At 39.3% G+C, this 22,507-nt stretch overlaps 2 protein-coding genes and 1 long non-coding RNA gene across 3 annotated transcripts in view; all 3 read right to left on the bottom strand.

Annotated features, from left to right (window-relative positions):
• Positions 1–22,507, bottom strand: part of LOC146580106 (uncharacterized) — a 326,051-nt gene that overhangs the window by 229,083 nt on the left and 74,461 nt on the right. Inside the window, exons 10-11 of the mRNA XM_085268041.1 lie at positions 17,985–18,284; positions 16,871–17,128 (exon numbers count right to left, since the gene is read on the bottom strand). Coding sequence (XP_085124167.1) covers positions 16,871–17,128; positions 17,985–18,284 — 558 coding nt within the window. The remainder of the gene's footprint in view (positions 1–16,870; positions 17,129–17,984; positions 18,285–22,507) is intronic.
• Positions 1,902–7,423, bottom strand: LOC146580109 (uncharacterized). Its single transcript, XM_085250601.1, has 4 exons — positions 7,369–7,423; positions 4,346–4,399; positions 3,656–3,922; positions 1,902–2,399 (listed from the first exon to the last, which is right to left on the bottom strand). The coding sequence occupies exons 1-4, from the start codon at positions 7,421–7,423 to the stop codon at positions 2,089–2,091; spliced, it is 687 nt and encodes a 228-aa protein (XP_085106727.1). The 3' UTR covers positions 1,902–2,088.
• On the bottom strand, positions 13,404–14,075 carry LOC146580108 (uncharacterized). Its single transcript, XR_014891213.1, has 3 exons — positions 14,024–14,075; positions 13,617–13,662; positions 13,404–13,506 (listed from the first exon to the last, which is right to left on the bottom strand). It is a non-coding gene; the product is annotated as an uncharacterized LOC146580108 (long non-coding RNA).

The raw sequence follows: 22,507 nt of genomic DNA, 5'->3' as shown, positions 1-22,507 counted from the left end.
CCCTGAATCTCACATCTGACAGTGACTGTCTCACCGCTGTATATCTGAGTCCAGGGTGGCTGCAGGGTCACAGTGGGCTTATTGGGAACTGTTCACATAAGAATGATCCAGTTAGGAAAAGAGAAACATAAAAACTCTGCTGTTTATAACATAAGAGTAGAGTCACTGCAAAACAGCTGATTCACAGACAAACAGTTTGAAGACTCAACATCAAAACAAAGTCACAATAAAACTATTTATAGCTTTCAAACTGTAACACAACACTTTTTGTAAAATGTATCAGTATTTACTTTGTACAGTTATCTTTTATTTATATTCTTTATAAATAAATTTATTATTTACAAAAAGTTACTGATTTTTTTTAATGAGTTGTCTTAAGTCTGATTTACTTTCACAAAGATGCGATCTTTGAGGTGTGTAAACAAATCAGTGCGGATAAACAAGAAAACACTTTAGATTAAATCTAGAAACAGGATGAGGAGAGACTTTTTTTAAATCCCAGGATTAGTTAGGCTCTTGAAGAAGTTACTCTGTCAAGGCCAATCCTTAATCTCACAGTCTTAAAGTAGACACAACAAAACTGAAGTTTTTCTATTTTTCTATTTCCATCTCTCCAAGTAATCCTGCTGTCAGAAAGAGAAACAGAAGAACAGACTAGTCCCCAAAGACAGGACGTGACAGTAATGACAACTTTATACAAGACTTTTCAAACTCAAAATTTCACAACTCTTTATAGGAGCAGAAGAATAAATAAACAAAAGTGACAAATGTAGAAAAACAGCAACACAGTTCAAAGAACATTAACATGTCGAGTAAAACTGGAGAATTTGTTTCATGAAAATATTACTTAAACGAATTAAAAGGAAGTGACTGACTCCATGTCAGACTCCAGGCCATGAAGCACCTTAAAAGCAAATAATTAAATCCTGAAATCAGTTTGAAAACATGCTGGGAGCCAGTGTAACAGTGGGACAGGTGTAATCCCATGTGATGTGATTCGATGTGATGTGATGTGTTTGAGTTTGTCTGCAGTCATTCATCTGATTGTTTGCTGAGACTGTTTCAGTGATTTGGGTGTGAAAAATCAAAGCATGTAAAATGGTTTCCTGTCTTTAAATGTTGTAAAATGATTCATAACTTATGTTGCAATTAATCCAGAAATATTTTTGGTTATTGTCTTGAGATTTTCCAGCAGAGAAGCAGCTGATGGCAGCATGTGTTCAGCGTGTGTTCAGCGTGTGTTCAGCATGTGTTCAGCATGTGTTCAGCATGTGTTCAGCGTGTGTTCAGCATGTGTTCAGCGTGTGTTCAGCATGTGTTCAGCATGTGTTCAGCGTGTGTTCAGCGTGTGTTCAGCGTGTGTTCAGCGTGTGTTCAGCGTGTGTTCAGCATGTGTTCAGCGTGTGTTCAGCGTGTGTTCAGCGTGTGTTCAGCATGTGTTCAGCATGTGTTCAGCGTGTGTCCAGCATGTGTTCAGCGTGTGTTCAGCGTGTGTTCAGCATGTGTTCAGCGTGTGTCCAGCATGTGTTCAGCGTGTGTTCAGCGTGTGTTCAGCGTGTGTTCAGCATGTGTTCAGCGTGTGTTCAGCGTGTGTTCAGCGTGTGTCCAGCATGTGTTCAGCGTGTGTTCAGCGTGTGTTCAGCATGTGTTCAGCGTGTGTTCAGCATGTGTTCAGCGTGTGTCCAGCATGTGTTCAGCGTGTGTTCAGCGTGTGTTCAGCGTGTGTCCAGCATGTGTTCAGCGTGTGTTCAGCGTGTGTTCAGCATGTGTTCAGCTGAGGAGATTCAATGGCAACATTTAAAGTTTCTCCTGAGTTTAGCTGAAAGACATTAGCTCACAGTCAGTTTTGAAACAGTGATGGAAACTCTGCGTTTGCAGCCACAGACACAAGGCAGCTGGGACAATGACAATTGCATTTATTTTTTTCATGTTACAAACACATTTTTTTTCTTTTCCGGATGTTTAACTCTGAATGACGACTGAATATTTTTATAAAGGAAAAACTCTTTTACATGACTTTGGATGCTAAACTAAAAAAAAAAAAAAAAACTGCAGTACTGTTTAAAGTATTTTGTTGTGTTTTGGGAATTAAAATGAGTGAAATGTGTCCAACTTACCTGTTACTCTCAATGTGGTGATGTCACTCCACTCTGTCCAGGAAAAGTTTCTTCTGCCCCGACAGCTGTATCCTCCACTGTCAGACTCAGCAGCGCTGCTGATTCTGTATTCACTGGAAGTTGGAGGTATGTTTACCTCAGCTGGTCTCCATTCATACGTCCACTGAGCTCCTTCACCTCCCTGAATCTCACATCTGACAGTGACTGTCTCACCTCTGTATATCTCACCGCTGTGTATCTGAGTCTTGGATGGCTGCAGGGTCACAGTGGGCTTAGGAGGAGCTGTTAAAAAATATCATTAACAAACTTAAATATAAAATCATTATTAAAGTTGTCCCAGTTTTTATTGCTCTTGTTAATGGTAATCATAATTTTGCATGCTGTAGACAATATGAGTTGAAAATCAGCAATAAAAAAGTTTTGTTGTATTAATTATTACTAACAGACATAAATGCATGACTGCATTTCTTTTGTGATATGAGGACATTGGCTGATATTCAGTTTGAGCCTCACAAAGACAGTCATTAAGAGAACTCAACATGCCAGGGTCACATGTAATTTTACAATCCAAGTCCAAACTTTTCTGAACCAGTGGATTTAGCACTAGACTTTTTTTAATAAGCAGGAATGTAAACATGTGACAGGAAACAGTTTAAAACATCAAGCACATGGGCTCAACAAAGTTTACTAAAAACTTCATCAGCAGCAGATCAAGGTAACTCTCAGTGATTTTCATGAACTGAACTGTAAACAAATGATCCACATATGGACCTGTTCTACATTACAGGTTCTTCTGAGGTATTCTGACACTCGTGAACACCTGTGGTGGGTGTGGTTTGGGGCTCAGCTGCAGGTTCAGGGGACAGAGTCAGGAGTGGGTGGCAGAAACTGCTGATCCCAGCCGCACTAATGACCTTTTCCCTTATTTTAGTAGATGCTGGGGTCTGGAGGAGGGGAGTCAGACTGAGACTGAGAGTCAGAGTGTAGCAGAATGGAGGGAAGTGTGTGTGTGTGTGTGTGTGTGTGTGTGTGTGTGTGTGTGTGTGTGTGTGTGTGTGTGTGTGTGTGTGTGTGTGTGTGTAAACAACAGAGATAAAAAGTGAGCACAGGATCTAAAAGCTCTCCCCTTGTGTGTGTGTTTGGGCGTGTCGTACTGAGGAAACATGTCAGAGTGCTATAAACCATTAGTTTTTCATTCATTTATAAATGTATTCATTAACATCAATCAGTGGAAAGAATCCAAGTAAAACCTGTAATGAGAAAGGCTTACAAAGCAGACCAGTCTCTGATACAATTATATTGTATTTTTAGGTCAAACCTGAAGAGAAATTAATATAAAAATGCTAAAAACAAAAGAACTGATGGAACTGCAGCAATAAATCCACATGTGGAAATCTTTTTTCCTTCCAAGTGTTTCAATGTGAGTACTTATGATATGAATCTAAAAAACAGTATAATTGAAAGACAGTATTTTGTTGTGTCTTTGGATGAAACATTGTGCAGTATAAATTAAAATGTGAGAAATATGTCCAACTTGCCTGTTACTTTCAATGTGGTGATGTCACTCCACTCTGTCCTGGAAGAGTTTCTTTTGCCCCGACAGCTGTATCCTCCACTGTCAGACTCAGCAGCGCTGCTGATTCTGTATTCATTGGATGTTGGAGGTGTGTTTACCTTAGCGGGTCTCCATTTATACGTCCACTGAGCTCCTTCACCTCCCTGAATGTCACATCTGACAGTGACTGTCTCACCGCTGTATATCTGAGTCCAGGGTGGCTGCAGGGTCACAGTGGGCTTAGGAGGAGCTGATCAAATAAAACATAGCATTAGCAGACTGATAATTTGACTTAAAAAATCAACAATAAAAGTTGTTTTTATACTTTTTAAATGTTTTATACATTTATGAACATATCATACATTTGTTGTCAGTTAGCTGTTGTTTGCTAACAATGCTGTTAAACCTCCAGTGGTGGATTCAGAGCTGGAGATTTAAAGATAAACGAAGTGAAAAAACTGCTGCTATGAGTAAACATACGAGCAGTTTGAGAAAGGCTAACATAGCAGACCAGTCTCTCCTAAAATGAGGACAATCATTTATTATTGTTTTACACTACTTTTGTTAGTATTTTGTTCTGTTTTTGGATGAATTGTGCAATACAAATAAAATAAGGGAGGAGATGCGTTTAACTTGTATCCCTGAATCTTATATCTGACAGCGACTTTCTCACCTCTGTGTATCTGAGTCGTGGATGGTTGGAGGGTCACAGTGGGCTCAGGAGGAGCTGATCAAATAAAAATATATCATTATCATTAAAAATCTATCCTGGTTTTATTGCTCTTGTTAATTGTAATTATATTTTTGTGTCCTGGTAAAAATTTGACTAAAAATCAACAATAAAAATTTTAGTTTTTACCAAACAGATTAAATGATATTTAGACTCTACCAGCAGAGTGACTGAACACAACCAGGTGTGCACAAATCTAAACTGTGACACTGAACATCAACGCATAAACACACAATATCATGTAAACAACCTCAGTTTTATAGTCAAATATCACACAATTTACTTATTTCCAGAGGTGGGAAGTAACGAAGTACAAATACTTTGTTACTGTACGTAAGCTATCTGTACTTTACTTGAGTATTTATGTTGACATTATGTTTTTTTTATAGTGTGAAGCATGCTGCAAAACAAACTGAGGTAGAATCACTGTGTTATTTAAGGCTGCATGAAAATCCTCTACAGATTAGTGCAGGATAAACAGGTTAGTTTGCTGTACTGTGATGGATTTAAAGGAAAGACCAGTGTGTGACTGGTGCACAGTGACAGTCCAATATAAAGTCAGTATAAACAGTGTACTGTGAGTGTAGAGACGAGGACAACTCATGAAAATTCAGGTGGATAAATCTGTAAAGAGCAGCAAGTCAGCTGATCACAGCTCATAGATTAAGAAAATCTACTGGAGCTCTCAATAGAAAATAGCCTGAGCCATTAAAAACTGATTTTAGGGTTTTCCACCCGCTGAATCCCACTTTAAACTCGTGTCCATTCTCTTCCGCTTATTGTTATCAGGGTCGCAGGAGGCTATAGACTATCCCAGCTATCATAGAGCGAGAGGCAGGGTACACCCTGGACAAGTCGCCAGTCTGTTGCAGGGCTAAGACAGAGACACAGACAAACATTCACACTTACACATATTTAAAATAATCAATTCACTTAACCCCACTAAGTGCATGTCTTTAGACTGTGGGAGGAAGCCGGAGTATCTGGTATTTCCTTTCATTTTTATCCATGTAGCTTTGTACAAGGATTTTGAGAACTCCAAGAGTTAATACAAAAGCGTACACTGAGGTAAGCAGCACACATGCCAATATCAGTGAGATACACTGCACTACTCACACAAATCATCATCTTCTTGTAAATCTGTGCTGTAAACTGTTCAGATAAACATCCATGAAAAGAGAATTAGTCTGTATGAAGGCAGCACACTCTTAAGTGCAAAGTGCAAGTGCAAAAACTGAGCGAGAGGGGCTGCTATTGTGTGTGTGTGTGGATAATAGCAAACACTGAGATACATTTTTTGCACACAGCAATGAATTTTCTTCACTCAAAATAAATTTCTCCTCAAAATGCCACACTTGCACCTGCAAATTTTTTTTTTACGTGCGGTCAGAATAGTGGCACAAAAATAACGCCATATAAAAACGACTGACAACTGACTCCATAAATATACAAGATGGTGATGAGGAAACACACGGAGAAGACAGCTGGGGGAATAAACATAATGACACAATACAGGAAGCAAAACTGAACACAGGATGGGACACTGTCAAAGTAAAACAGGAAACACTGAGACCTACACCTGAGACACACGGACTTGACAACAACAGTGATAAACAAACAGGGAGGCAATAGCAGAGACACAAGAACAGGAACAGGTGAAGACAGGATGACGATGAAGATGAAACACAGTAAAATGACTAAGACACAAGGGGGTGAGGGAGAGGGCGAGAGAGAGAGGGCAGAGAGATACAAACATCGAATAAGGCACATGGAGACAAACATGGGTGACAAAACAGACTCACCACAGAGAGGAGACATGGAATGAAACACGGGAACAGAAAAGGGAGCCAATGAGCCACCACCCTGACACCATCAGTGTAAGAAATGGTTTACAGTATTTAACTGTTTTTCTACGTGATGAAGAAAAAGCTGCTGTGAGAAAGAGAGAAACCTGTCGGCACCACCCTTTGACTTAAATTGTAAGAAACAAATGTGTAAAAATAGAAAGAAACTTCTGGTAGCTCATCATTATTATATCTATACTGTATTTCTATGGTAGATGCTGAAAAATAGAAACATTTCTGTTTACCTGCACTTTAATCATTTGCTGTTTTACCTGTTTGGTAGTTGTTGAAATGGTTTGGCCTGCACCACTACACTTGCTGTCTTCAGAACATCTGCCCCCCTTCTTTCTTTCACATAATGGTATGATCCCAGCCTGTCTTTGCATGCGATTGGTCACATGGTGCGACCATCAAAACACGGATTCTTAGCAGGGCTGAAGATTCAGTTCCCACATACCGAGGGTACATTAATAACTGGCTCGCAGGCCGGAAATAATTGTATCGAGGGCCGAATGTGGCCCGTGGACCGTAGGTTTGACACCCCTGATTTCGAGCATTGTAGGAGATAACAGCTACATATATGAACTGGAGTAAAAACAGTGTTTCTTACCTTCAGCGTTTCCACAGATGACTGTACTGAGCACTAAAATAATGAATAAAAACTCATCAGATATTATACCTTTTCAAGACTTTATACTGATTATTGATTATTGTAAATTTAGGGATGAACAATAATCACCAAATTTCTCCTGTTTGCTAAACAAGCTCTAAACAGTGACTCACTAATTCTCAGAGATCAGAAACATTTTAATTATTGGTGCCTTTCAAACAATGTCAGACGTGTACTTACAGAAAAAGCCCATCATGCAGAGCAAAGAGAGCCCCATCGTCACATCCAGCCTGCTGCACTCTGATCCTCAGATAATCACAAACAGTTTTACTTTGCAGAAAAAAAGAGAAGTTGTGTTTTGTTTGGGTGTGACAGAGTTTTTCTACAGGTTCTTCTTCTGATTGGTCTCTCTGTGCTTCCTTCCCTTTTGGACACAATGATCAAACAGCTCCTGTAGCTTTGACCGCAGCAGTTTTGTGACATGTTTTCCATCACTTTAAGTCATATCTTACCAGGTCTTTTTTTTACTCTGACATGTTTTCGCAACGTCCCCTGGATCATTATCATGCTGCAATGTTACTCTTCCTGCACACTGGGAGTCACTGGAAGTGAATGTACCAAAACCCCTTTTCTGTTTTGCAGCCTGTATTTTTATATCTAAGTCTTTTTAATTATTTTTTTTTACATTTTGATTCTTTATCGGAGGAATTATGTGGAAATTCTTCTTTCATGCTGCATAAAAACATCTAGAGATTTTATCTGACTCTTAGCTGAAACATCATCATGCAGTGCTATAATAAAAATGCTCCTTTGACCTCAGATCTGTGAATCTTTTCACCTTGTGGTTAAATTCTATGATTGGCTGACACCCAAACAGAGTAAATGACTCACTGTGTGGTTGAACTGAAACTAAAGACCTGTATGTTTCACAAATTAAATTAACAAAGACAACAAATAAATGTATCTTCTATTGGCACATCAAAGTGAATGTTACATGTTACCAACAAAGACTATGTAATTCTCTCCAGAGTCACATGCAGACGAGGTGACCTTTACTAAAGCTTACTGAAGCTGATCATTTCAGGCCTCAATAGTAACAAATGAAGAAAACTGAGTTACAGATAACTGATCACTGGAACACAGAGACTCTGGGTCATCACAAAATCTTCCATATGGTCTCTATCAATGTCACAAAAGTTTCAACTTACAACATAAATGAGAATAACATCCTGTATGATTCGACAGAAGTTCAGTCAAACTGTTTAGCTATGTGTAGACTGATATGTCAGAAGACACATCAGTCTGGTGTCCATACAAGTGAACATTATCAACACTTATTCATTATTTTCAGTTTTACTGTGGATTGTAATTATTTATTAAAAACTAAAAATCATTTGCAGAAGGTCAAAAACAGAGGAGAGATGTCAGGAGGTTTTTGTTGTGTATCTAATGGCATTTTAGTAATTATTCCTTAAATCATTTATTTTTATATTTTTACTCATGTTGCCATAGTAACTCTAAACTTGAATGCATATTGAGTAAATACACAAAGCACTGAAACAAACCCCGTGTTGCTTCATTGTGTTAAATATTTCAATTTGGTCATGACCAAACTTCCAGTTCCTCTTTACACATCCTGAGGTTTGATAGCAAGAATAAGACATTATCACAGCACAGAGCCAAAGTGTTTTCAGGAGACATTGAGATTCATTCTGTGGGCTGATGGAGAAAAACATGAGATCTCTGAGGGTCTTTAAGTGCAGATAAGCCTGCAGCTGCGTGCAAACTTTCATTCATACTTCACAGAAATACTGACACAGGGTGAAGGGTTTTAGAACGGTGGGTTGATGCAGGTGTGTGTCTTTGTGCATTTATGTGCATGTGCCCAGAGCCCTGGGGCTCTGTCCTCAGCTCGTACTGGGATGGCCAACCTCTGACAGGATCGGCTTCCGGTTGGTTTTTAGGTGATCTTTCTTTTTGGCTCCTTGTTGCTTCTGCTGGTGTGGACACGTGTTTGTTTTTGGGTCTTCTGGATCTTCCTCTGTTTTCTCTGTTGTGTGTCTGTGAAGGTTCTCAGTCATCCAGGTCATCATAGTCAAAGGAGCTTGCAAAGAAAAGTGTCTGGACTTGTTTAAGTTGCTTGAAGACGTTTCACCTCTCATCCGAGAAGCTTCTTCAGTTCTAAGGTCAAATGGTGGGGAGTCCCACCATTTGACTCTCTGTTGTGGTTTTGCACCCTCATGATCACGTATGTTTTATCTCACACACACACACATATACATGAGGTCATTGATGTTTGTTTAAGTGCAGAGATGGTGCAGATAGACTTGCAGCTATTTGCGAACTTGCGGTTTCAAAAATGTTAACACAATATTTTCCATCAGCCACGTCTCTTTAAAAAGTGATCCTTCCTGTCATGGTCTGATCTAAAGGTCCATGGTCTGATCTAAATATCCTTAATTTCATTGTACATGTACAATGAGAATAAAGGGCTATTCTATTGGCGGTGTGAAGAGGGAAGGAATGAGGATTTGACCCAAAATGCAGACTCTTAGAAAAGGTTAACTTAAACCCAGCTGTATTGCTGGAATACAAAAAAATGCAAAACTACAAAAAAAATTATTTGAAACTAAACGGCAGGCAGAACACACAGCTGTACGATGAGGGAGACCGCGATGCAGGACAGAGAGAGATGCAGGCATAAATACACACAAGAACAAACAAGGGAACAAACCACAGGAGGGAATCGTAGCTAAGAGGAGACACTTGGAAGCACAGCTGGACACAATTTAAACTGAACATGATGCACAAAGCACAAGTGACTATGAAAGTAAAACAGGAAGTGTGCACAACGCACATTGAGACACAGGCTGTGTCCAAATTCAGGGGTAGCATTCGTCGATGGCTGCATTTGTAGGCAATTACGTCACAAAGACGCGACGAAGGCTGTCCAAATTTGAAGAGTCCTCCAAATGCGGCGACAAATGCGTCCTTCATTTCCCCAGATTTGAAGGATGTGTTGGCTGTATCGTTCGTGGCCCAACATATCCCAGGATTCATTTTGGATTTCAGGATTTCAGTTTGATATGTTTTAATAATAAATTTTAAGAATAAATCAATTTGCACATCATATTCATATGAGTACGGTTTTATTAACCCTCATACTGTACAGAACCGGTGATGTCCAGACAGTATTCCTCTTGTGTTCTGCTGTGAAAACTTTAGGCATTAACATACTTGCCATGGTTTTCTCTCTTCTCTTATTTTTTGTGTGTGATCAGGACAATTCTGGAGAAGATGGGCCTGCAGGGGAAAGTCACCCCCATGCAGGCTAGAAGAAATGGGATAACTGAAGGGTGGCTGGCCTAAGAACATAAACAGAGGGATAACAACTCTACAGGGCAGAATCATGACCTCTGAATATTAAATAACCCAAAACCATAAAGTCCAAACCCAAAACGCTGGGTGCAAACCCAGGATCATGACTATATTTATAGACCAACAACAGCCTTTGACACACATGTAGGCAACGTGGCTGCTTAGAGGAACAAAGATGATATTCTGTAATGCCATGTTTGTAGTTTGATCTCATATTATTACTGCATTACTTGTTGAATAAAAATATCACTGTACATTTGTGTATAGTTGAATATAGTAAAAACAATTTTTTAGGGTTTAAAAAGTTTTAATTTATCAAAACATAAACAATATTTTCCTTTTGCAAAGTCTTCAGTGAGACAGCTTCAGAGCGTAAACAGGTCAAAAACAAGCTTTGGTGCTCAGCAGCTCTAAAAGTGTTTAAGTTGTTGACTTTGACTGTTCTCTCTGTATTCTGACACATGATGGCAGAGCCGCATAAAAAAGTGCTGCCAAGTAAAAAAGCAGTAAAAGAGTCACAGACACAGAAAAAGCTCTTCTAAATTCACCAGTGACTCAGTTCGTTTCAAAACACTTTATTAAACTGAATTATTGCAGAGACAAAACAAGACAAACAATCAGCGTAATAACAAAAAGCTGTGAGGGGCTTTTTTTCTAACTCTGTCTGTTTCACATTTTCGTTGCCTAATTGTAACGTCCACTCTTACCAGTACCAGTTTATACAGAGATCAAATTAGTACTGAGCAGGATTGAGTTCAGTTTATTGATGCGGCCCTCCACAACAGGCCCAGTTTCTCATGTGGCCCCTCAGGAAAATGAATTGCCCACCCTGCTTCAGAGGGTCCCTGTGCCACAGCAGACTCCTGACCCAGAATCACACTTACAGTAAGTCATCGTCTTCAAAAGCAACCGAATGATCTGTGAGGTCAAGCTGCTCAGTTATTATTCATTTCTGGCTCTTTTCCACAGTGTTACCCAGCAGGTGGTAGATGACCGCCCCTCTCTGAGCCTGGTTCTGTCAAAAGTTTCTTCCTGTTAAAAAGGAGTTTTTCATTCTCACTGTCACCAACTGCTCACTCATAGTCGTCTGATTTGGAGTGTTTCTCTGTATTGTTGTACAGTCCTTACAATATAAAGCCTCTGGAGGCGACTGTGGTTATGATTTGGCACCTTATAATAAAAATTGTCAACTTTCATTTATATAGCACCAAATTACAGCAACAGACAGTTAAACTGAATTGAACTGAATTACTTGACAGTTGTGTGCGCTGTCTGAGGACAGTCACTGTGTTTGTAAGTAGCCGTGTTCATTTTGTCACATGTTCTTTCTACTTTCTCCTCTTTGGATTTTAAACAATTTGTTGAGCACTAATGTGCACATGAAGCCCATTAGTGCTTTGAGTGCTCCAGGTGAGTAGAAAAGCACCTCCGTCCAGTGAAAGAGCGCTGCCTGCTGCCGCTCGAAGAGGTCAGAGTCCGCTGGGTCCACAACGCAGGGTCGTGTCATTCTGTCAGGGGTGTCGAGTGTGGATGCGAGGAAAGGAGGACCCAAACGCTGGACTCACAGGGAGGTGAAGGCTGGTGTTTATTATGACGAGCAGATGAGCCAAACATAAGATGACTGGCTGAACTGAAATGACTGTCTTAACTGAACACACGTGCAGAGTAGACAACATTAACATCAATGACACGACAAAGACCAGGATGAAACTGAGGACTTAAGTACACTGGCTAATGATGATGATTAGGGACCGGTGAGAACACAGCTGAACATAATGAAACAGGAAGTAGAGCTAATGACACTGAGACAGAGGGCTGGCACGGTGAAGCGGGAAACATGAATGTGGAACATAAACTGAACATGAACTGAAAACACCAGGTGAACCACCCAGAAGAAAAGCTGCTCTGGAAACATGAGCAATAGTTTGACAGGTGAACAGAAAGAGCTTGAAACTCAGCAAACACGAGGCAGTTTGATACCAGAACAAAAGAGAAATGTCTCCCAAGAACAGCAACAACTTCAACTTCAAGTCTGTGAATGTAAAGTGAGTGTAATCTCTAAGACTTGAAACTGCAGATTAGAATATTTTGATGAACATGAAACCATCAGAAATGTTACATGAACCAAATCAGTAAAAGTGGAAGATGGAGGATGGCAAACATGCAAAAGAAAAATCAATACTGAGCAGAAGTATTGTTGTGTGAAAATGTCATATAAGGTGTTCAGCATTAGAGGGGACATGAAACACTACATGTATAAAGGTTAATTTACATCATGGAGCCCAGCTCTCAAAAACTGACACAGATGTAACTCTGACTGTGAAGGTGGATTTAAGAAATAACTGCTTAAAGTTATAAAAACACATGTATCACCATATTCTGTCAGTACAGAGCATGACGGATAGTGGGAACAGCAGAGAAGATCATCGGGGTCTCTCTCCCAACTACACGCTGTATTCGCAAAGCCACCAGCATTGTGGCTGATCGGACACACCCCTCTCACACACTCTTCACACTCCTAACATCTGGAAAAACGTACCGAAGCATTCGGGCACACACATCCAGACTGTGCAACAGCTTTTTTCCACAAGCCATCCGTCTCCTCAACAAAAAGGGACTGGACTGATAAACACAAACGCGCACACACACATATAGAAACATACACACACACACACACACACACACACACACAACATTATCACTCACCTTAACTTAACTACCTCAAGCATTGAGTCTAGACTGACTAATCAACACAAGCGCAAACACACCGACCCACACCGACCTACACCACCAAACTATCGTATACACCAACCTGTAAATGCTCTTTTGCACAATATTATTACTGGATTTTTGCACTAACTTCTTTACTTCCTAGTCTTCCGTAGATAGTTAGATAGTTAGTTTTTTGTTAATTTATGTTGTAATTTATGTTAGGTCAGTCTGTCTTGTCTCTGCTAGCCAGCTAACTAGGCCTCTTAGTTAGCTAGTTTAGTGTTACCTTATGTTGTAAATTTATGTTGCATGTAGCACCTTGGTCCTGGAGGAACGTTGTTTCGTTTCACTGTGAACTAAATGTATATGGTTGAAGTGACAATAAAGGCAACAAGACAAGACTCCACCAGGCCACTTGGTTAGTTTCAGTCAAAAGACTCACATTAGGTTGTGTTAGGTAACTAATAACAGAACCAATAACTCGAGGAAAATAAGGACAGTAAAACATCAGTTTAATGGGGTCACTGGCTGCACCTCGTGCCTGTCCCATCTGTGGCTTCCTGTTGGAGAACAATAAAGTTTATTATAAAAACATTGCCTGCCCTCGATGTAAAGTGAAGTTCTGTTCTGTGTGTTTGAGTCTTTACAAAGAGTGTGACGTTAACTGTACCTTATTGACTGTTTAGGAGGTGCGACCCTCAGACACACCTCTGTACCTGTGTGGAGGAGGAAATCATCCTGATTTACTTTCATTGAATTAAACATGTGGTCTCTGATATACACATGGTATCATTTGTTGTGTGTTCTGTATTGTAAAGATTTCTTTTTGTGCAAAAATGTGAAAATGAAATGAAATGTGTTTTCTTCTTTTCAGAGCAGGTGATACAGAGCTGAGTGTGGAGCTGGAGAAAAAGCTTTATGTGTAAAACTGGTTACAAAGTAGCTGTTAGTCAGCCAGCAGGTGATAAAAGCATCCAGGAAGCTCAGACTTTGTATCCAGTGTCTCTGTACATTATATGTTTCTGTGAGGTGGAGATCTAACAAAACAAACACTGCATGGGACTGTTGTGACTGTACCTGCATCCCATCTTCATTGTAGTAAACAGCACTCTCCTCTGGTGTGTCGTGTTGCCCTGTGAGGTGATCAAATTCATCCACAAATGAAAACAAATACGTTTTTAAAGGATGTTTGTTTTATTTTTAAACTGCACGCGTTTTATGTACTCACTCTTTCTTCTAAGATCTTTAAACTCAATAAGAGAGGAGGCGACGTTTTCATATTCATCTGCTCCTGAAATGTTCATAATTTTATTTACAGGATTGTAAAAACATTGAATTAGTTTCATTAAATCAAAAACAAGATTCATCTCTAACTGCTCTGTGCTTTCCAGCACATATACTGTACCATTTCTGTTTGTCACTTGTGTGACTGACTCATAGACGTCAGCAGTACCTAAAGAAAAAAACAAGCCAGGCTCACATTAATCATTTTATTAGTTACACTAAAGATCAGAGCAGAAACAGAAACACTGTGTGAGTCAAAACCAGGACTGTAAGATCTTTAAATGTTCTTTGAAAAACTGCTGAACACAAACTGAACCTGACAAATGTTTGTGTTAATGGAGGCTTAATAAAAGTCAATATTAATAATGATAATAAAGACTGTTTTTCAATGCTGACCATGTTGAAGAGAGCCGTACACATGAGTTTCATTCTGGTTGACTCCATGATTTGTGGAGGAGCCCGGACTGTGACTCTCAGACTGGATCGACCTGAAACAGGAAATAAACACAATAAACTCAAAAGTAACTGATGTTTGTTTAAAATAATAATAAAAAGTATTTTACCAACCTGGTGAAGCAGGAATCTGTGAAAGAGACAAATGTTATTACACATGTTTGTCATGTATAAATTGTTCCACTGATATTTTGTGTCATGAGATCAGAATACATGTATATGTGTGAATAATTAAAGTGTATGTAGTAAATAAACTCTCTAATGCAGCATGAAAAGAAGAGGCTCTTACACTTGGACTGTCTGCAGCGATACAACAAGAGCAGGAGAATAATAATGAGAGAGACTCCACAAACCAGTCCAACCATCAACCACACAGGAGATGAAGAGCTGTCAGTTCCTGACACAGCTGCTGAAATGACTAATAATAATTAAGTAATAATAAAGTATAATACTTATTATTATACTGCATATTTCAGTTCTGACAAAATAGATCCAGGTGACTTCAAGCATTAAACAGACAATCTAATGTTTCTTCTCAAGCATGAAAATCATTAAAATCCATCAAATGTTTTGATCCTGCTCACCTTTAACTGACATCCAGCTCTGTGCTGACTCTCTTCCTGAGTACTGACACTTGTAGAAACCTTCATCAGACTTTGACACTGCAGAGATCTTCAGCTCCCCTCGGGGATCATTTTGAATAAGTTTGTCATTGTGATAGAAAAACACATTGGAAAGTATTTTTTGTGTTCTCAAACTGCAGCTCAGACTAACAGAAGCTCCCTCAGTCACAGGATGAACAGGACTCACCAGGATAGGACCATTACCATCATCTGTGAAACAATCACACACAATTGTTTCAGTCACATCAGCTGATGCACACTTTTAGAAAAAAACGGACATGTAAGCTTCAGGGAGATTTTCACAGAAGCGACTCTGTGAAACAGATTATCGACTTGAATCCAGGTAAGAAAGAAATGCATGTAGTAAATGAAGTTGAACGGCTGATCCTTTTATTTTGCAAGCTCATAATGTGATCTAACAGAGACTCACTTAGTAACTGATCTAAGGGTTGTGAATAGAATGAAATAAAAATAACTGCATTTAAAAACTTAAATACCAAGAAGGCCTGTGGGCCTGATGCTGTTACATTTGCTGATGAGCTGACTCCAGCTTGGAGTCCTGTTGATATCAGCTTCATCCTCACTATATAGAAAAAGGCTGCAATCAGCAAAATAAGGATCACAGACCTGCAGCAGTAACATCAGTAGTAATGAAATCCTTTGAATGCATTATGGTTGAGCACTTGTGAAGTGAAGTACAATTTGAATATAATTACTTTAACTCACTTGATTTTAAAGCATTTAGAAAACCCCTCAGCTTATGCACGATTGTTATTTATGATCTAAGATCAGCGTTTAATACCACAAACACTTATACACTGTTAAATAACATGAAAGTGGATCCCTATATAATCAGATGGTTGTTTGGCTGTTTTCATTAAAAAAACAACAGGAAGTGAAAGTCAGTTCTGCTCGTTCACACATACAATTTATAAGAACAAGAGTCTCACAGGGCTGTGTGAGATCTCCTGTTCTTTTCATATTATATTAAAAAAAATTGTGGAAATCAGAAGGGATTGTGCAGTGGTATAAGAAACACACCTTCGCATTAAATATAAAGAAAAATAATCGTCATATTTATAACGATCTTTGATGAAAGATCTATTGGAGATCTCAGCCTGGTTTCAATGACTGGAGAGAAGTTTGAACAAGTGACAACATTTCAGTGTTTAGTCTTCCCTGCAGGAGTCAAATTATTATCAGTACAATTGCTGAATCATTATGGGTGAAATTGTGGGTGAGTGTTTGCATTTTTGTTTGTTTTTTGCATGATGTGTTTCCCTAAGTTACTCTGAATGGAGACAATAAAAGTTTATCTAATGTGATGACAGAGATGTTGAGCTTTTTAGAGTTTCATTCTGATGGAGAAAATATAAAATAGTCATTTAATTAGAGAACAAAAACCAAGAATATTGTTTGAAGCTTTGGAGCCTAAAATCATCTGAAATTCTCAGTTTTGTTTGTTTTGCCACATAGAATTACTTCACATAGAGCAAAGCTGAGACAAATGTTCATGTGACGTCTAAATCATTCAGATCCAAGAAGTAAATGTATAATAACATACTCTGTACAGTGATGTTGACTGCACTGCTGAACTCTCCTGATCCAGACTCACACCAGTACACTCCAGTATCTGACTTTGATGTGTTGATGTCACATGTGGATCCAGTCATTCTCCTACAGTCAGAGAGTCGGCCGTCCTCAGAGAACTTCCTCACTCTCCACTCAGTGAAGTTTCCCTCACAGGTCAGTGAGACAGAGTCAGAGGTGAAGTGTTGCACTCTGTCAGGACTCACTGTGAGAGACGCTGCTGAATGAACATCTGGAAACAACATGCAGTGAAGAGACAAAGCTCACAGATGTTAGGATTCAAAAGATCACAGTGAAAAAAATAGTTCTTGCTAAACCCAACATAACTGCAAATAAATCTATGAATAAAATTTGTTAATACAGATTTAAATGTTGTGACTCCTGCAGCTGGAAAGATTTCACTGAACCATCTGGGTCTCTCAGTAATAATCTCACAGCATCATTAGAAGCTACATTAGAAGTTTCTGTAAACCTGCTTTCCTACAGCTTGTCCACAGCGTGCATGTTTGTTGTTGCACAAGCAAAGATCTTCACCATCAGTCATGTAATAAGATGTCTGACATTTGTGACCTTACTACAAACAGTCAGATCATTATCAGACAGTTTAACATCAGCAGATCTTAAATGTTTGTTGTCTTTGCTTCTACAAATCATGACAGCACTTTACAGGCATCATGTCTGATATCATTTTTCACAGCAAAAGCACAACAACATGAGGACTAAAGACCACGAGATCATCTGTGTACATAATGTGCTTCACAGGAGTGCTGCCAGCTTTACAGACTTTCTAATCATAAACATGAAGATTAAAAAGAGCCGGAGACAAAATTCCTCCTTGTTTAACTCGGTGAGAAACAAACAAGGAGGAATTTGAATAACAACAGAAGTGTTTGACTGAAGCTCAGTTTACTTGAATGTAGTGAGAAAGGATGAGATTCACTTTAATGCTTCTGAGGAAACTTAAGTATAATCGTTTAATGCAATTTAATTGTAATTGGACATCAGATTTCAATGTCAGCATGCCGCTGCAAGAAAAATAATGGTGAATTAAAGTGATGACATAATTTATTAGAGAGAAACAAACTGACCTGCAGACCAGACAAACTTTGGTTGACTGTGATCAGTGTGATACTCTGGGTCTCCTCTTCCAGCTCTGCACACATATCCTGCTGTGTGTGTCTGTCCATGAATGATGTAGGAGTCCTGTGCAGTCCCACTGCCATCAGGTAGCAGCTCATAACTGGAGGATTTCTCTGATAGATCAGGAACAGCTTTATACCAGTAGAAGCTCCATCCTGCAGACGGATGTTCAACCTCACAGTTCAGAGTTACTGAGGCTCCAGGACTCAGCCATGATGGAGACACAGTGAGGACAGGACGGGGTTCATCTGTTCAACAAAGATTTTCTCTCAGTGAACATGTAGTACAGTCTCTGAACAGTGAGCTCAGTTTATACAAAGAATAATAATCTCAGTCTATATGAACAGAAACACATTTTACAAAGTGTTCAAACAGCTTAAAGCAAACATGACTTACTGTCAGAAATTGTCAGTGTGACTGAATCACTCCACTCTGTTGTTTTATGCTGTGAACTTTTCATTCTGCCCTTACAGCGATAGTTTCCACTGTTCAATGATGAAGCAGAAATGGTCCTGTATTCATTTTGATTTGGAGGTTTTCTGATGCTGTTTGTTTCCCACTCATAATCCCACTCAGTGTCTCCTCCATGGATCTCACATCTGACAGTGATCGTCTCTCCTCTGTATATCTCAGACCAGTTTGGATACAGAGTCACAACAGGCCTGATTGAGACTGTTAATGTTCAAGAAAGTACAATAAAAACACGTGAATGACAAAAGGTACAATTACCATCAGATGTAGTGTTTTGTGGTAAGTTCAAGTTTGAGCTCACCAGTTGTGTCAATCCAAACTGGCTGACTGTCCTCTGTGTAGTAAACTGGTTCTCCTCTTCCTCCTCTGCACCAGTAGAGTCCTCCCTCTGAGACACTGATTTGTTCATTTCTCACAGGTTCAGAAGATTTCCCATCTCTGTACCAGTAGTATTTCCATCCAGATGATGATGATGCTGATGATGATGATGCTGATGATGATGATGATGGACTCACAGAGCAGGTCAGGGTCACACTGCCCCCTACTGGAACAGCTGTCCTATCAGCTCTCAGTTCAGCCTTTGGTTTTGCTGCAGTTCAGTTTAGAACAAGAACATAAAAGTAAAAATGACTGAATCAGAACAATTTAAAGATCTGGATGGAAAAATGTAAATGATCAACTTTATTGGTGAAGCTATAACAAAGTGTGTGACACAAAATACTCTGAAATACTGTTTTGATCTGCAGAGCAAATTTTTTTAAAATTTACTTCAGTGTATTTAAAATTAATTAATAAATGCATAGTTCGTTTACTCTCATTAATTTGAAGCATGACTTAGTTAATTCATCTGTAATGAGAAAGTAACCCAGGTTAATATGATCTGATTGTACTTAGCATGCTATGTCCTTGTGTTCTTTACTAAATCTGCTGTTAAAGCCTCTGATAGCTAAGATGAGACCTAGTAAGTGTGTTTTATATTCTTTTGCTGTGGAAGCTGAAATTTCCTGTCGATGTGCACAGATGTGTCAGAATGGGTTTTAAAAGACACATCGATGGTTTGGAGGAAGTAATTACTGAAGCTAACTCAGAAAGATCAATTAGAGAAAAAACTCTAAATAAATATCAATGGCACTGAAAGTAGCTGCACATAATGTTTTGTCTGTGAGATGATTATTTCTATATTCATTAAATGAAATGGCCTGTATTTGTATAGCGCTTTACTAGACCCTAAGGACCCCAAAGTGCTTTACCCATCCACACACACATTCAAACACTGGTGATGGCAAGCTACATGGTACCCACAGCCACCCTGGGGTGCACTGACAGAGGCGAGGTTCACTAAGTGAAAAAGATCCAGTGTGTGTTTGTCATGAGACCAGACTCTTTAACTAAAACCTGAAACCTCTAAGATCATTTCAACAATAGACAACATGCTAAAAACAACTGAAGTAACTGCATCATATGTTGGTGCAACAGGGAGTAATAAAAATAAAAATAACACAAATACAGAAGTGAAAATATTGGATGTAACTGTTGTTCTTAGTGGATGTGGTGGAGCAGCTGAAACAGGTTCAGCATTTGTTCTGCACTTCATGTATTAGAGCTGCACAGCAGAGACGTTACTCTGATATGTTTTGTTCTCTTCACTGTGAATAAAAAGCTGCTTTTCAAAATATGTTACAGAGCAGCACAAATGAAACAGCTACAAAGCTGCAAGAACATCAGATTCTTACTAATGTTGATAAAACAGATCTCCAACTTACATGATACAGTCAGTGTGATGATATCACTCCACTCTGTCCTTGTGCCCCGGCAGCTGTATTCTCCACTGTCAGACTCAGCAGCGCTGCTGATTCTGTATTCATTGGATGTTTCAGGTATGTTTGACTGGCCTCGTCTCCATTCATACGTCCACTGAGCTCCTTCACCTCCCTGAATCTCACATCTGACAGTGACTGTCTCACCGCTGTATATCTGAGTCCAGGGTGGCTGCAGGGTCACAGTGGGCTTAGGAGGAGCTGATCAAATAAAACATAGCATTAGTAGACTGATAATTTGACTTAAAAAATAAACAATAAAAAGTTTAGTTTGTACCAAACAGATTAAATGATATTTAGACTCTACCAGCAGAGTGACTGAACACAACCAGGTGTGCACAAATCTAAACTGTGACACTGAACATCAACGCATAAACACACAATATCATATAAACAACCTCAATTTTATAGTCAAATATCACACAATTTACTTATTTCCAGAGGTGGGAAGTAACGAAGTACAAATACTTTGTTACTGTACGTAAGCTATCTGTACTTTACTTGAGTATTTATGTTGACATTGTGTTTTTCATAGTGTGAAGCATGCTGCAAAACAAACTGAGGTAGAATCACTGTGTTATTTAAGGCTGCATGAAAATCCTTTACAGATTAGTGCAGGATAAACAGGTTAGTTTGCTGTACTGTGATGGATTTAAAGGAAAGACCAGTGTGTGACTGGTGCACAGTGACAGTCCAATATAAAGTCAGTATAAACAGTGTACTGTGAGTGTAGAGACGAGGACAACTCATGAAACGTCTGCTTACATCAGACTGAATTCAGGTGGATAAATCTGTAAAGAGCAGCAAGTCAGCTGATCACAGCTCATAGATTAAGAAAATCTACTGGAGCTCTCAATAGAAAATAGCCTGAGCCATTAAAAACGGATTTTAGGGTTTTCCACCTGCTGAATCCCACTTTAAACTCTTGTCCATTCTCTTCCGCTTATCCTTATCAGGGTCGCAGGAGGCTATAGACTATCCCAGCTATCATAGAGCGAGAGGCAGGGTACACCCTGGACAGGTCGCCAGTCTGTTGCAGGGCTAAGACAGAGACAGAGACTAACATTCACACTCCCACATATTTAAAATAATCAATTCACTTAACCCCACTAAGTGCATGTCTTTAGACTGTGGGAGGAAGCCGGAGTATCTGGTATTGCCTTTCATTTTTATCCATGTAGCTTTGTACAAGGATTTTGAGAACTCCAAGAGTTAATACAAAAGCGTACACTGAGGTAAGCAGCACACATGCCAATATCAGTGAGATACACTGCACTACTCACACAAATCATCATCTTCTTGTAAATCTGTACTGTAAACTGTTCAGATAAACATCCATGAAAAGAGAATTAGTCTGTATGAAGGCAGCACACTCTTAATATGATCATTTTAAACACTCTGTGTTCCTCCGACACTGCCTCGTTTAAGTTTTGGACGAAATGGATTCTGGGATATTACATTTCATCATTTCGAGCTGATTGGAGACCAGAACAGCCAATCAGATTTTTTTTGCATCCAAGTCTGTGATTGGCTGGTTTTGTGGCACAAATATAACGGTGTACAGAAAGAGTTGAGCGCGCACGGGCAGAAATGTTGAGAACGCGAGCAACACATTGTGAGCGAGCGCAAGTGCAAAAACTGAGCGAGAGGGGCTGCTGTTGTGTGTGTGTGTGGATAATAGCAAACACAGATACATTTTTTGCAAAGCAGCAATGAATTTTCTTCACTCAAAATAAATTTCTCCTCAAAAATGCAACAATTGCACCTGCAATTTTTTTTTTACGTGCGGTCAGAATAGTGGCACAAAAATAACGCCATATAAAAACGACTGACGACTGACTCCATAAATATACAAGATGGTGATGAGGAAACACACGGAGAACACAGCTGGGGGGAATAAACATAATGACACAATACAGGAAGCAAAACTGAACACAGGATGGGACACTGTCAAAGTAAAACAGGAAACACTGAGACCTACACCTGAGACACACGGACTCGACAACAACAGTGATAAACAAACAGGGAGGCAATAGCAGAGACACAAGAACAGGAACAGGTGAAGAGATTTATGTGATCATTTCAGGCCTCAATAGTAACAAATGAAGAAAACTGAGTTACAGATAACTGATCACTGGAACCAGAGACTCTGGGTCATCACAAAATCTTCCATATGGTCTCTA

This window comes from Mchenga conophoros, linkage group LG3 (assembly GCF_057382185.1).
Source record: "Mchenga conophoros isolate Kocher_MC1m ecotype Shallow Benthic linkage group LG3, M_conophoros_male_GT1.1, whole genome shotgun sequence".
In the NCBI taxonomy this organism is placed as follows: Eukaryota; Metazoa; Chordata; class Actinopteri; order Cichliformes; family Cichlidae; genus Mchenga; species Mchenga conophoros.
Note: the sequence above shows the minus strand (reverse complement) of the source record. Positions and strands in the feature narration are given on the sequence as shown.